The sequence below is a fragment of the Euprymna scolopes genome, chromosome 7, assembly GCF_053919585.1.
Source record: "Euprymna scolopes isolate OS-2025 chromosome 7, ASM5391958v1, whole genome shotgun sequence".
NCBI classification, from domain to species: Eukaryota; Metazoa; Mollusca; class Cephalopoda; order Sepiida; family Sepiolidae; genus Euprymna; species Euprymna scolopes.
In genome coordinates, this window is record NC_136488.1 from 155,868,691 (window position 1) to 155,883,915 (window position 15,225).

Here is a 15,225-nt window from a genome sequence, read left to right on the forward strand (position 1 = left end):
GATGAAGTCAAGGACATCACTTTCCAGTCTCTCTCCAGATACATTTTATACCTGTCTGGCCATAGAAGATGAAACAATGAAAGGGTTGGTTACTGGGATTTGACAAACCCTTCCTGCTGTCTTGATCAAGTCACATGATCCTCCGTATCACTACTTCATGTTCTCCACCTTTTTTTTTTTCTTTTTAAATATTTAAAAGATATTTTAATAGTAGTTATTTCAATTTTATTTTTTATATTCAGATAAAAATTTATACTGGACATAAAAAATACAATTTTCCAAATCCTTTCAAGACATCTTCCGTATTTTCAAGTAAATAATAGAAATAAGGCCTTTCCAAGTTTGTGCGGACCCTGATTGTAAATGCTTTGAGGTCATAAAACGACATACAAGGCATGCCACGGTGAAGATGCTTTTAAGTTGTTTTCCCTTTTCCCATGGACAATTTTTTTTTATTAACTATTGCAAAAACATTTTAGATTGTCACAGTTGTATAAAATTATTCTAAGCTCAATAAAATGGGAAACAATAACCTTGATGATCAAGGTTCTGGAAATCAAAATAAACGCACAACAAAAGGTGTTGTTGCTTTTTAAAAGTTTTTATTTTAAGTAAGCAGGCATGTATGATCTGAATCCAAGATAACAGCATTAGACAATAATTGTCAAAGCGTGGGGTAACTTGCACTGGCTACTCTTCCTCTATATGACAAATTTATATATATATATATATATATACATACACATACACCATATAAAAATTACATATCGTTTGACCATGTCAAAAAAAAAAAAGATTAAAATCAGCCATAAGTTAACTAGTGAATTCTGAACACTTGTAAGAAACCATAACTTCAATATTTATTAGACAATCATTGAAATTAAGCTTTATCTATCTATATATGTAAAAGACAAAATGTGTGCATGTTTGTCTGCAAATAACTTTCAATACACGCAAAGAACACTGACAAAATCAGTACCATTAGAAAGATCCTTCTCTCTGATGACAAATATCCAAAAATTGGCCAAAAACATTAATTCTTTTACCATCAACTGGGCCATTTTTTTTCTAAGAAGGGGTCAGTTTTTGCAAAGTCATTCATGCCTTGCGATCTCAATGTACGTATAAAAGACTATTTCGCGTAGGCTAAAGCGTTTGCTTTTTTCACCTTTTCCTCTCAGCATTACATGTTCGAGCCTGGCTACTTCGGCCAATTTTTTTTTTGCGCTCGCACAGGTACTCTCTGCTCTTTGGATTGAAACAGTTGTCCAATAGCCTTACTATACCACCTCTACACCTGGGCAATACCGGGTACCCCTGCTAGTTGATTATAAACCACAAATTCCATATTCAGTCTCATTATTATGAACTGATACATATTAATGAAGAGTGGTTTCTGTACACTATTTGAAAATGCTTTAGCTTATTTTTTGTTTTTTTTCTTTTTCATCTAAACAACTTCAACCTCTCGATCTTTCACATTTTTACTTGTTTTGATTTTCTTTTACCGTTGACTGATTTTACTTGTATTTGTTTATACATGAAGCAGAAACACACAAGTTTTAATATTATTTGTATAAAAAAGCAAGTATGTTTCGTCTTTTGAAGTCTTATCAGTGTGGATCTACAACTGATGAGTCAACTGCTTAATTAAAACTTCAGTCCTCTAAATTTGCATCTTGGCATCTATAAACGTGCAACAAACAGATCAGCTGTGCAAATTAAATGTGCAAATACTACTTAATGTCAATACTATTTCAAATGTATTCAAATGATCAAACCAAGAGTAGAATCCATTGAATTAGTGTTTAAGAAATACAAGACACACATATACTTCATTGTCTGCCTTCACTAAAACATAACTTTCATACACAATTCATATTAAATGTCAGTGTGGTTCTTGGCTATACGCAAAAAACATTATCCAAAATGGCCTCTGGCAAAGCCAGGATTTTGGCAAATGTGACTGTAGTTGATGTTATCTGAAATATCTTTAACTATCATAACAATCAAGTTTTGCTTTAATTTACTAACCTTTCATGGTAAATTATTCTAATAGTTTTTTTTCTATGGTGATTTATACATATTTTAATTACTAATTTTTTTTACTATCTAACTGTGTTTTAGTGTCTTATTATAAGGAAACCTTAATATAAATTTATTGCCTAGTAATTCTTTTATATATATATATATACTAGCAAAAGTACCTGTCGTTGACTGGGTTCAAAAACAGCCTACAGAAAATGGACTCTGATTTATGAAAGTATGATAGGTTATGAAAAGGAAGGGTTGTAAAGAGATAGCTTTGAATTTGGGGGTATCAAAACCAAAGCAGAATATGATGAAAGTAAAAATAAAATAGATAAACCCCATAATTTATTATACCATACCTGTTCACACTGAAACACTTATAACAATATTCTGTGGATCTATATTAAAAAACCTTGTTAAACTTTGTGACATATTTCCATTCTATGGAGGTCAGGCACGAACAAACACCCCATAATTTTATTATACCATTTTTCTTCAACTGAAACATAATTATCAAAGTATACTTATGCAGATAAATATGAAAAGTCTTTATTAAAGTTTGTGCCTCTTTCCATTCTATAGAGGCGAGGCACAAATGCAGACCCCACAATTTTATTATACCATCCCTATTTAAGTTAAAATATACTTATCAAAGTAATATGTACATCTATATCAAAAACACTTGTATACGTTTTTTTAATTTTTTTTATTTCCATACTTTGTGGACCAGGCGTATATGCAGATCCTACAATTTTAATGAATCATCATTATGCCAGACCAAACATACCCATTCCTGTGTCTCGATACATCTATCATTATATGTGATCAGTTTTCTATAATAGTCAACCATATAGGAGCCTATTTGTGACCAGACACACACAGACGTTCAGCTTTATATATATATATATATATATATATATATATATACACACACACACTCTAAAGCAGTTTTGAATAAAAAAAATGTAAAAATAAAAATGAAGAATGCAGCTTAAATTCCCGGAGAGAAAAAAAAAAAAGAAAAAAAAGAAACTAACTTTAACCTATTGCAGACTTAGCACCTACAAAATCTGATTTCTAAAAAGTTTATAATTACAAAAGAGAATTCATTTATATAAGGAGGGGAGAAAAGAAAAAAAAAAAGCCTAACCAAAATTGTTAATAGACTTAGCACTTGCATAAGCCAATTTCTCAAGAGTTTTAAATTATAAAAGAGAATCTAACTAAAAAAGGATGAAAAGAGAAACCGGGGATATATTACTAGAGTTCAAATTTTTTTTTTTTTTTTTTACATAGGCATCACCACATTATCAAGGCCAAGAGGCCACTCAAGGATAAGGGTTAAAGAGTGTACAGTAGAAATTGGACAATATAGTAATCATTAGTAATGAAAATTTGGTAAATTTGATAACTTATATGGAACGGCTCATCAAGAACTTATTTACGTTAGACTTGAACACAACCATATTGTAGTCAGCCGGAAAGCAGGAAAACGGAAGACAATTCCACAGGCGTGCAGTTCTAAGAAAGAAGCTTTGTTCATGGAATCTACGTTTAGGTTTAGGCACAGATAAAGAGTGGGGGGAATTATTGATAGTGTTTACAGCTAGACGAGTGTTTCTTGTGAAAGTTTGGCGAGGGGGGACCATAGATTGAAGCTCAGTTGAACACTTTCCATGAAAATAACGATACATCAGAGACAAACTCGCAACATCTCTTCTGTGAGATAGAGGTTGCAAGGAGGAGAAAAGGGACATCTCCTACGAGGCTACGAAGTCTATTTTGAACTCTATCAAGGTAGGACAAGTCCTTTCTAGCAGCTCCTGCCCAGATGTGGCAACAGTACTCCATCCTTGGACGTACCTGGCTCTTATATAGATAGAGAATAGAATCAGCAGTGAGATATTTACCGGATCGATAGAAAGATCCCACCATTTTTCCAGCGGCCTTGGCAACAGATTTGATGTACGTGTTCCATTTAAGATCAGGAGTAATGGTCAAGCCCAGAAGCTTGTCAAAACTTGAGGCCTCCTGAAGACGAGAGCCATTCATTTCAATTGATGCCAGATGTGGATTAGAATGTTAATGATGTAAAGAGAGAAGCTTGGTTTTAGATGCATTAAAAGTAACCAGCCACTCCTTTCCCCATTGTACTATGTGCTCAAGATCAGAGGAGAGAGAATTGGAGAGAACTTGGTCGTTTACTGTCTTAGATGTGCTACCATAAATGGTAGTGTCGTCAGCATAAATGTCTACAAATGATGTAAGGATGTGATTTGGCAGATCATTAATGTAGATCAGGAAAAGAGTTGGGCCCAGGATGGATCCCTGAGGGACACCGGCATTAATACTGTGAGCTTCTGATTTTTGCCCCTCAACTACTACTCTTATGAACCTATCAGAAAGAAATGATTTAATAATTGAGAAGACTTTTCCAGCTATACCATAGCTAGAGATCTTATGAAGTAAACCTTTATGCCATACCCTATCAAAGCTTTAGATATGTCAAGAGCAATTGCCCTAGAAAGATTGCCACCGTCGAGAGATTTGCTAATCCTATGCGATATAACTGTATTTATAAATAAAATTATATTAACATTAGAATCCTATGTGATATAACGAGTATTTATAAATAAAATTATATTAACATTAGAAAGAGCCTACATGGATTGACTAACGTTTTTATGTTACGTCCCATTGGGTTCTAAAGTAAAATATAATTTTCAAAACGATTAATCTAATCTAATCCATTTTTTTTTTCTTAACTAGTTCTTTTATTCCATGTTACAAGTGTTGGTAGCTTTATTATTTGGATTCTTACATATGGATTGTGTCACTGAATCCATCGTTGTTGACTTCAAAGTAGCAATCTTCATTAGAATGGAATTAATGATCAGAAATGTAGAATATTTAAAAAATTAATTTATTAACTACAAACAATTACTATAAAAAGGGTCTCAAACTTGCACCTTATTTTACTGCTTTAACTTGACTATTTCAATTATTAAGGAATAAAAAATGCAATGTTACATATTTGCTAAGATAGTTTACAAACGACTATTTCAACCAATGTTCTCATGGCGTAACTGATTCAAATGTTCCATTTCAAATCTAGTCTTAAGGTTTGAGCCTGTAATGACATTTTAGCTTAATGAGATATTAGAAACGATGTCTGCTTTGCGTTAGATCACCTGTTTTACAGCACAAACACTTATGCTTATTTAACATCAAAACAATACATTGAGAACCATTAACTGTACATAAATTGCTATTTTCTCATAACCAAAGTTGGTTCGTACGTCTTAAATATTCAATCACAATAAATCAGATAGGATTTGAATTTGGCAGAATCAATTACATAGTCTGTGATGGTATCCTTTATACCAATTTCACACACACCATTCCATAAGAGACAAAACCTAGCAAATAAAAGAAACTCACCCGTCTTAATTCACTGATACAATTGACGGCACACCAGTCAAATTCGACACTGCTACCAATTCGGTAGACTCCAGAACCAAGCACCATAACGTGCCCGCCAGAGAAGGTAATGTCGTGTTCAACACCATTGTAAGTCAGATAGAGGTAGTTTGTGTGGGCAGGCCACTCTGCGGCAACTGTATCGATTTGTTTCACCCAGGGGAGCATGCCATACTCCACACGAGTGTGTCTCACTACAAGTTCCGTGCTACAGAGAGGAAGGAAAAAAAACAAAAAAACAAATGAATATTTTCGGACATATAAAGCAACACAAACAAGTATTCAGGTGTTATATATATAGCGGGGGTACTAGTCGTTGTCTGGGTGTTTGGAGGTGTATGTGTGTGTGTGGGAGGGGGGGCTTAAATCAAAACAAAATGGAAAATAAAGAATAAGCGAACGTAATAACCCTGTGTAAATATTAAAAAAAAAACAAAAAACAAAAAAAAAACACAAAAAAAAAAAAACTTTTTTTTTTTTTTTTTTAAATTTTTATTAAATAGGATTTTCATATTTACAAATGTGTTTCTTGAGATGAAAATCCCACTATTAATACAAATACTCCTGGGCAATGATGAGCCAAGACTGCTATAAGTGTGTGTGTGTGTTTAGACAACACATTTTTATTAGATAGCATAGAATGTTTTTTTACTTGTCCGCTAGGTTTGAACTGCGTGGTGTTTTTTAATAGCTTTAAATAAGTAGGTTATGTATAAATGAAGAGATGCTATATTTGAGGCATGATTACATGTTAGGCATACGACAAAAATGTGATAGATCAAAAATATTAAGATAAAAGAATTAAACAAAAACATTCAATATTATTCAATAATTTATCTCTCTCCATAATATACATACACAAAAATATATAAATTTGTATTCCTGTTTGTTTACAATTTGATTAATATATAAAAAAGGACCATTACTTTAAGGTTTCATTTATTCCTATATATAGTATGATTCTTGCAAAATATACGATTAAGAGGTGACGTCATTTGAATATTACATTAAAGAAAATCGATTTTATTAAATAGCGATGTGTTAGTTATTGTTTACAGTGAGAGAATTGTTTTAAGTGTTCTATTTAAATTTGATCTATATTGATAACATATTTAATTTAATTTTATAAACTGGTTTGAGTTATTTCCCCTGGGCACGAGCTTTGTTCTTTTTGTTTTCTTTTTCGGTGGATATTAAAACTAAGAACTTTCAAGCATTATTTTTTGAATTAGTTTAAATAAAATAATTTCTGTGATTTTGCAATTAACGTTGTGGTCCAGTGGACTTTTATTTTAAAATAAAATAAACCAATTCAACTACAATTCTTTATAAAAAAAAAAAAAAAAAAAAAAAAAAAACTTTCATTTATGTTTTTTTACCAGTTTTTTCTTCACATTTTTTGACATCATGACTGCTAATTTTTTTCTTTTAATAACACAATAAGTCATAACTCATCATTTTTATAACAAAAACGTGTATTTCAGTTAATACAAATTCTACTTTGATATTTTTGAAACCGAATTATTTACAGTTTGTTTTCGTACAAATCTTTCTAGACTGAGGTAGCATAAAAGAAATTCGCTTAAACTAAAATATAGACATAAAAAAAAGTTGCTCAATATCCAGAGAATAGCTTCTCTTCATATCCCTTCTGCTGAAATATCTGGTGGAGAGTTTGATACATAGTTCTCTCTTTTTTTGGGGGGGGGAGAGAGAGAGAGAGAGAGAGAGAGAGAGAGAGAGAGAGAGGGGGATTACATTTTTGTGTTTTCATTCGTTCTTTTACTTTTTCAATTTTTGTTGGGGTAACAATAGAGTTAACAATGAAAAACTGCTTAATATTCTTAGTATAGCAGGTGTGGCCAAACCAAACTTCATGCCGACCCTGGCAATGCTGGGTATCTATGCTAGATATACATGTGTGTGTGTGTGTGTGTGTGCACACAAAATATAATCTATACTCCTATAAATTTTTTTTTTATGTATTAATATTCATATTAAAACCCCTTTTTTCTATTTATTTAAAAAGAAAATACAACTTTGTTATATATGGGTTGTGGATCTGCAAAAGATCTAGCTAATTTGCATATTCTTTTAAAACATAAATTTTAATTAATTCCCTATTAGTTTTTTTCGGTTTTCTAATTGGATGATCATCTTTAGTTAACAATTACGTGTAATTATATTCATGCAGATATTTTACATGATTTATACTTGCATAATATTTGCGTAAAATCTTTACAGTAAACACAAACTTCTTTCTAAAATATTTATGTGTGTGCATATATATTTGTTTAAATAATTTTGGGTACTTGCACAGTTTAGTTAAGACATTAAAAAATGAAAATATCAAAAAAAGTTTAACTTATACGTATCCGTTACGGAATGAAGTTCTCAAAAAACAAATTTCACTTAATTTCATGAAGTAGTTTTTGTTTTACAGCGAAAAAACAATTTGTTATAATACCGAGCCAAAGGTTCGATTTTAAGGAAGAAAAGCTAGTTATTAAAGATGGGGAGGGAGTGTTGGCGCTTTACATGGAGTTATCTCCAGTGTCGTTTCTGAAATTCAAACAAAAATTTAAAACAAATCCAAGATGTCTGCCTTCAACGCGCTCTCATAAAAACTACTCGATCAAATTAAGTGAAATTTTTTTCCGGAGATCTTCATGTCAAAACGGATACGTACAATATAACTTTTTTTTTTCTCTCCGATATTTCCATTTTTTAATGTCTTGATTAAACTGTACAAGTACCTAATTTTGCCTATCAAACACCTGTGAGTTTTTGGTCTACAGACACGAAACTTAATATATATAAGGTATTCGAACTCATGCAAAACTTTATATTTAGGTTTTAGCCGGGGGGGGGGGGATCTGTGCAAAAATGTGAAAAAAAAAAAAATGAAATTTGCCAGGTGAAGGTCGAACAACACCATTACGAATATGCATGCGTAATGTAACAGCTATTGGTTTATGTTTTAATTTTTAGCCTTGCAAACATGTCTTCATAGCTCAGACATTACCGTCAAAGGAAAAAGTTAAATCTTAAATGTTTTGATTTTCGGTAGTGGTGCATGGGTCATTTTTTTTTTTTTAACTTTAAATAATTACTACATATTGGATTCAATATAATATAATAATAAATACTAAATTTGCATTAACCATAATATCATATTTAAGTGTATTTTACGACCGGGCAATGCTGAGTGGTCTGCTAGCATTATAGATATAGGGTGACCCAAAAAAAAAAAAAAAAAAAAAAAAAAAAAAAGGGCTGAACTCTAATTAGGTCCAGTTTCTTAGGCCTGTTTTTTTTTTGGTCAACACACACACACACACACACACACACACACACACAAACACAAAACAAAAAAATTATGTACATACCTGGCAACACATTTAGCTATCTGTAAATCACAGAAGCCCAATTGTTTGGCTTGTAATAAGACTTGTTTAGGAAGGTCACTTGGCTAGAAAGATAAATTAATTTGAATATATTAGATATACAGATATAATATCTAAAAGGGTCATCCAGTATTGCCAGGGCAGAGAAAATATTATGTAACAGTATAAGAATTCCTTTATCCATTAAATGAATAAAATGGTTAAAAAATAGGGCATCCACTAACTCTTGGTATTTCAGGGTCCTTTTCGGCAAAAAGAGCACATGCTGTTTTTTTTTTTTTTTTTTTTTTTTTTTTTTTTTTTTTTTTTTAAATTTTATTTATTTGAAAATAAAAAGGTTTCTCAAAACCAAGTTGCCAGGAGAAAGTTAAATAATATTTATGCCAACTTAAACAAGTACATGACAGAATTCACACACAAAATTTGAAAAAGCACTGTTTATCAAGAGCTTCCGATAGTTTGGGTATGATCTTCATCGTCTATCAACTGGCCTGATTTACAAGGTAATAAGCACCATATGTCTTCAGTGTGCAATGATGGAATCTTGAATGGCTGAGATATCCTTAGGAGTCTGCAGTCGACAGACTTGGATGAATTACCTCGATTTGTGATGCATTGAATTCGCTAGGAGTCAGCTCAAACCACCCTGAGTGAATGCTGTCACAAATACAAGGATATGAATAGCAGCATCTATTTCAATATTACCAGGTAACATTTTATAATGCTATACAATATCTATATGACATTATACAATATATAACATTATATAATATCTACCTAACAGTATATAACATTTATATAGCATTATACAATACTTATGATATAGTCACATGACATTATGGCAATATATAACATTTACATAACATTATATAATATTGATATAACATCAATATAATATTTACATAATCAAAACAAACCAGGCACAATTGCAAACAAATGACTCACCTTGCTTTGGAATTGTTCCAAAAGAGAATAATGGTCAATAATTGCTTTAAAGCGATACAGGAACCAGCGGTCAATTTTGGTGAGTTCATACAGTTTTTCTATAGAATAATTCTTTTTCAGAGCAGATGCAACAACAAAAATTCTTTTGTCTGTTGGGTTTTGCAGTTCCTGGAGACAAAATAAAAAAAAATAATAAAAAAGTGTGTGTGTGTGTGGGGGTTAAATGAAATTTTTTTAATATAGAAATAAGCGACCTGAGACTGGAATCTAACTGTTCTCTAAAAGTATTTCTTTATTAAAACTTTTTGTGCTGAATGCTTCAATAACCTATACTCCCGTATGTTCCTCTCTCTTGAACACTATCCCAGTCTAATAATATTAAACAAAAATTTGACGATGGCGCATTTATCTAACTTCTCTTCAGATCAAGTTTTTCTGTGAATTGAACTGGATTTGAACCTGGCACCAACCAAAGTCGTTAACCACTTAGCCACCATAGACTTTTAATCTATCATCTTTTGCAGTTTTTCTTTTTAATATTTTCATGAAAAACCATATTAGCATCATTCATCTGAAAATATTTTATACTGTATGCCTATATCCACATTGTCACTGTCAATTTAGTATTATTAAAGCAAGTGTTCAAGGGAAAAGAAAAAGAATTACAGGTTACTCATTACTATAAAAGAAATAAAAAGTACAAGTTATTAACCCTTCCAACCCTGCACGGTCGCTATAGCAGCCCTAAGCAACATAGCTAAGATGACGTTGGCCTTCTATAATGTCATTAAATAATTTTGCTAATTGCTTATTGTCTTTTTGGATAATTATTGCTTAATTGGGTCAGGGTCCAAAGGCTTAAAACTGAGATTTTATCAAAGTTTTAGAAAAATATTTAGTAACTACTTTTTCAGGTCATAAATTAAACTACATTCCACAAAAGTTATGTTAGATTTCCTTTTTTACACAAATGGTAATTTTTTTTTTATAAATACATTAAGAGCTAAACAAAATCCGTAAAGCATCTTTTTGTAATTTAAATTTGTTTTTGCACTGTCTGATTTTCAAGTCCTTAGACTAATATCAAATTGGAGTATTAGTTGGTTTTATCTCGGATGAAACTCCCAAACATTACCTCCATCTTGAGAGGGATTAGTTTATTATGGTTGCCTGAGAAATACCAACTGGTCAGATCCAGGTTATTTTTATAACTAAAGTGTGGCATTTACTCAATCAGGACATTTTTGACATTCTGATTTTATTTTATCTTTTTATTTTAAAAATTATTTCTTAAAAAGAAATAAAAAAAGCAGGTAAAAACAGCTGCAAATTATACATTAAAAAAAAAAAAAAAAAAATCTTATGTATCCATATTATAAAGTTCTAAAAACCAAAAATACAAACGGATAAAGCCATCATTAAACTTGGCAGGCAATTTAATAAAGAATATGCGTGTATGTAGGAGGGCAATACTAACCTCTTCTGAAGGTTCTTTGTAATAGGGATCAAAACCATGAACACCTTCATCCACCATACGGAGAGCTTTCTGCAAGGCTTCTTCAAATTTCCTGCCAATAGCCATTGCTTCTCCTACACTCTTCATCGAACTGCCAATCTGGAAAAAGAAAAATTCTTTATTAGTAATGCAGTAGATATGTGCATGCGTATTTAATACAAAAGGTTTATGTGATTACTAGCAAAGTCAATTTCTTTATTGATTATTATATTGCACCCAATATATAGTAGTGATTTCAAAAGACTTGGGTGCCATCAGCTAGAATCGAAACGTATAGCACCCTAGTCTTCATCGTTATCGTTAGAACTATCATCAGTTGGAAATCGGTAAAAATTAACTAATGTTAACATATAAACACGTGTGTGTGTGTGTGTGTGTATATATATATATATATATAGCCAAGTACGTCCAAGGATGGAATACTGTTGCCATATCTGGGCAGGAGCTGCCAAAAACAGCCTATCATGCCTTGACAGAGTACAAAATAGACTTCGTGGCTTAGTGGGGGATGCTTTTTTCTCTACCCTGCAACCTCTCTCCCACAGAAGAGACGTTGCGAGCCTATCCTTGTTTTATCGTTATTTTCATGGCAGGTGATCGTCTGAACTCCAATCCCTGGTCCCCCCTCGCCAATCTTTCATGAAAAACACCCGTCTAGCTGAATCCACTGTGAAAAATTTCCCCCACTCTATATCTGTGCCTAAATCAAAACGTGGATTCCATGAACAAAGCTTCTTTCTTAGAACTGCACGCCTGTGGAACTCTGTTCCGTCTGCCTGCTTCCCTCCGGACTACAACTTGGATGTCTTCAAGTCTAATGTTAACAAATTCCTAATGAACCGCCCCCTTAAGTAAACACTCCATCAAATCTCCACACTAACGTAATGTACTTGCAATAACCCTTATCCCTGAGTGGCTTCCGGGCCTTGATAAGTGGTGATCACTGTAAAAAAAAAAAAAAAAAAAAAAAAAAAGAAATATATTGCGCAAGGGAACTTTAAGTCGTCTTATGCCTGTCAAGATCCCATTTCATTTTGACCCTTTAGTAGCTATTTTTATTAGCTAAAAATACAAAAATAAAATGTCCACAAAAAAATATAATCATTTGACCAACTTCGCACCACTCTGCGATCTCACGTTTCTGAGGAGATGTAGTTTGGAAAAAAAAAAAAAAAAAAAAAAAAAAAACTGGAGACAGTTTTATATATAAAACTAGCAAGCTGCCTGTCGTTGCCCGGTCGAAAATATGCACAAATATTATATTTTAATGCAGAATTATTATTTATCACAAACAGAAATACTGTAGGTATTAAAGATAACGTTAAATTCATTTAAGAAAAACTATCAAAAGGGTTTCCACACGGCTGAATAATCTCTATACCAAATTTCAAGTCTATAGATCAAAAATCTGTTGAGTATATAGGTTGAAAAGTGTCCACACGCACATTCTCACTTATGTAGATATATCAGATTATTTGATCAGGTTTATTCAAACTGCATTTATAATTTGATCACATCTCAAATTGCATTTTTACTAAAAATCCATTTCTAATTACATTATGTTTCTGAATTTTCTGAGACGAGGATTTTATCATTTGAACTACTGTTCTTTTCTTTAATTTTATTCTCACAATATTTCGGCTGATGTAACCTCCAACCTTCTTCAGGTGTATTTTGTCGCACTCTGGAATCCGTACCGAATTTTGAACAGAACCCTTTATTTAATCCATGAAGGTAGCATGCTCTTGTTCTGTCAGCCACGACTAGAATGGAGTTCTTAGTTATTTTTAATTGTATTCTTAGCATCAGGTGCATCGCGGATCGAACCTTCAACCTCCAGAAGACTGCCACTTAGTACTGAATTTTACTTAATACTTTATCAGTTACGGCACAGGATCCTTGTCCACAATCTAACATTCAAGATGAGAACAGTAATCCAAATAATACTAATTTCATCATAACTCAATCTGATCATTATAAAATTGTGTTACGTGATAAGGTAACAATGGAAACTTACCTTTGTCGATACTCTGTTAAATTTGCTAAGATCCCATCTCGGAACTTTGACGACGCAATAATCAAGACTTGGTTCAAAGCAGGCAGTGGTGGAATTTGTAACTGAATTTCTAAGCACGGGTAAAGGTTTTCCCAAGGCAAGTTTAGCAGCTACATAGGCAAGTGGGTAACCTGTGGCTTTGCTGGCCAGGGCAGAACTACGCGATAAACGGGCATTCACTTCAATGATGTAAAACTAAAAAGAAAATTTTTTTAAATAAACAAATAAATAAAATAAAGCATAGGTAATTGATGAAGAAAAAACATATACAAATAAAATAAACGTATTACCATCACAAAAGATGCAAGGTTTTGATTTGTTTGTGGTTTTATTTGTGATGAGAAATGAAATTTGGTAGCAGCATCCACCATGACCCAGAATTTATTGAATTGTTTTTTTTTAAATTGCGGGTACACCCATTTATGGTTATTTTAGGTTTTGAGCAGCATTAAGTTTATGCACAAATTGCAGCACCTGTTATCTGGCTCATATTAACTGAGCTTCGATGATTCATATTTAAAATACAAAATACATTTTCCACATGAAATCAAATAAATACATTATCTTATTTAACTGATGTGGAATGCAATGCTACGGTTTGAAAGAACTGATTAATTAGGTTAGGCGTCCATTGATTTCATATTTTTTAATGTTATTCTGTTGTATCTGTTATAAAGTGAAGTTTTGAACTGTTTCCTATAGTTGAGAAGTTTAGTTCATTACATTTTCTGCTGCAGAAGTTTTTTTTTTTTTTTTTTTTTTTGTTAAACTATTCAATTTTACTTTTTCAAACAGCTCTTTTATACCTTAAATGCTTTGATAACATTGTCCAGAACGTTCCAACATTCTATCAGAATATGTTTGACTATTCAGATGATGGTTTGAGTGGATCACATCAGTCTTGTGTGATCATAATGCAATTCAAACACGGTCACTATTTATCCATTAAATGTTGATTCAAACAAATTTAATGTTGCAACATTTTTAGGTACTTGTTTAGTTTAATCAAGACATTAAAAAACGTACTTTTTATTTTTACAGAGGAAAAAGAGATTTTAATAAGATCGATCATATCCTGCCATTTTGCCTATTTTGCGGACAAGGAGGGGGGTGCCTTTAAACAAAAAAAGGGATCAAGAAGGGACAAAATGAAAAAGGGATTAAAAAAGGACAAACTATCTCAAATAAATGAACAAAACTAAAATATTTATCTAGATATTTGTTTTTCTGTCCATGTTTCAAAATCTCATCAAATTTGATTTGTCTCTAAAAAACTGCTTGATCAAATTAAATGAAATTTTTTTTTTGTGAACTTAATTCCATAACGGGTACATACAATATAATTGTCTTTTTTTCAATATTTTTTATTTTTCAATGTCTTGATTAAACAAAACAAGCACCCATTTTTATTATAGAAAGTACAGATTTAAAAAAAGAAAAGAAAAAATAATTTACGGTGAAGTGTTTACATGTGAATAGAGTTTGAACCTTTTAAAGGTTTTATTTCTGCCTTATTCTGGGATCTAGTAGACATTCATGTCAGACTATATCAAAATCCAATGAATAATGGTATTAACATGTTGAGATAAAATTCAAAGATTTATGATAGACTAGCAAAGATAACGTTCTTTGAGTGGGATTTTACTGTATGCTCAGCAAAGTCCTGACCATGACCTTGGAAAATGGTGTGCATCATCCCTAGGTCGGGAACGATCATCATGCCGGGTTTGGTCATAATTGGTCCACTAGTGTGAGCTGTAGGAAAGTTGTACACACACACAAACGAATGC

General features: G+C 32.0%; 1 protein-coding gene across 8 annotated transcripts in view; it reads right to left on the reverse strand.

The window, feature by feature from the left end:
• LOC145280086 (multifunctional protein CAD-like) overlaps positions 1 to 15,225 on the reverse strand; it is a 181,194-nt gene that overhangs the window by 91,594 nt on the left and 74,375 nt on the right. For all 8 annotated transcript variants that reach the window (XM_080131792.1, XM_080131798.1, XM_080131799.1 and 5 more), the window contains exons 14-18: positions 13,397 to 13,630; positions 11,341 to 11,478; positions 9,864 to 10,031; positions 8,901 to 8,983; positions 5,473 to 5,719 (exon numbers count right to left, since the gene is read on the reverse strand). In XM_080131792.1, coding sequence (XP_079987918.1) covers positions 5,473 to 5,719; positions 8,901 to 8,983; positions 9,864 to 10,031; positions 11,341 to 11,478; positions 13,397 to 13,630 — 870 coding nt within the window. The remainder of the gene's footprint in view (positions 1 to 5,472; positions 5,720 to 8,900; positions 8,984 to 9,863; positions 10,032 to 11,340; positions 11,479 to 13,396; positions 13,631 to 15,225) is intronic.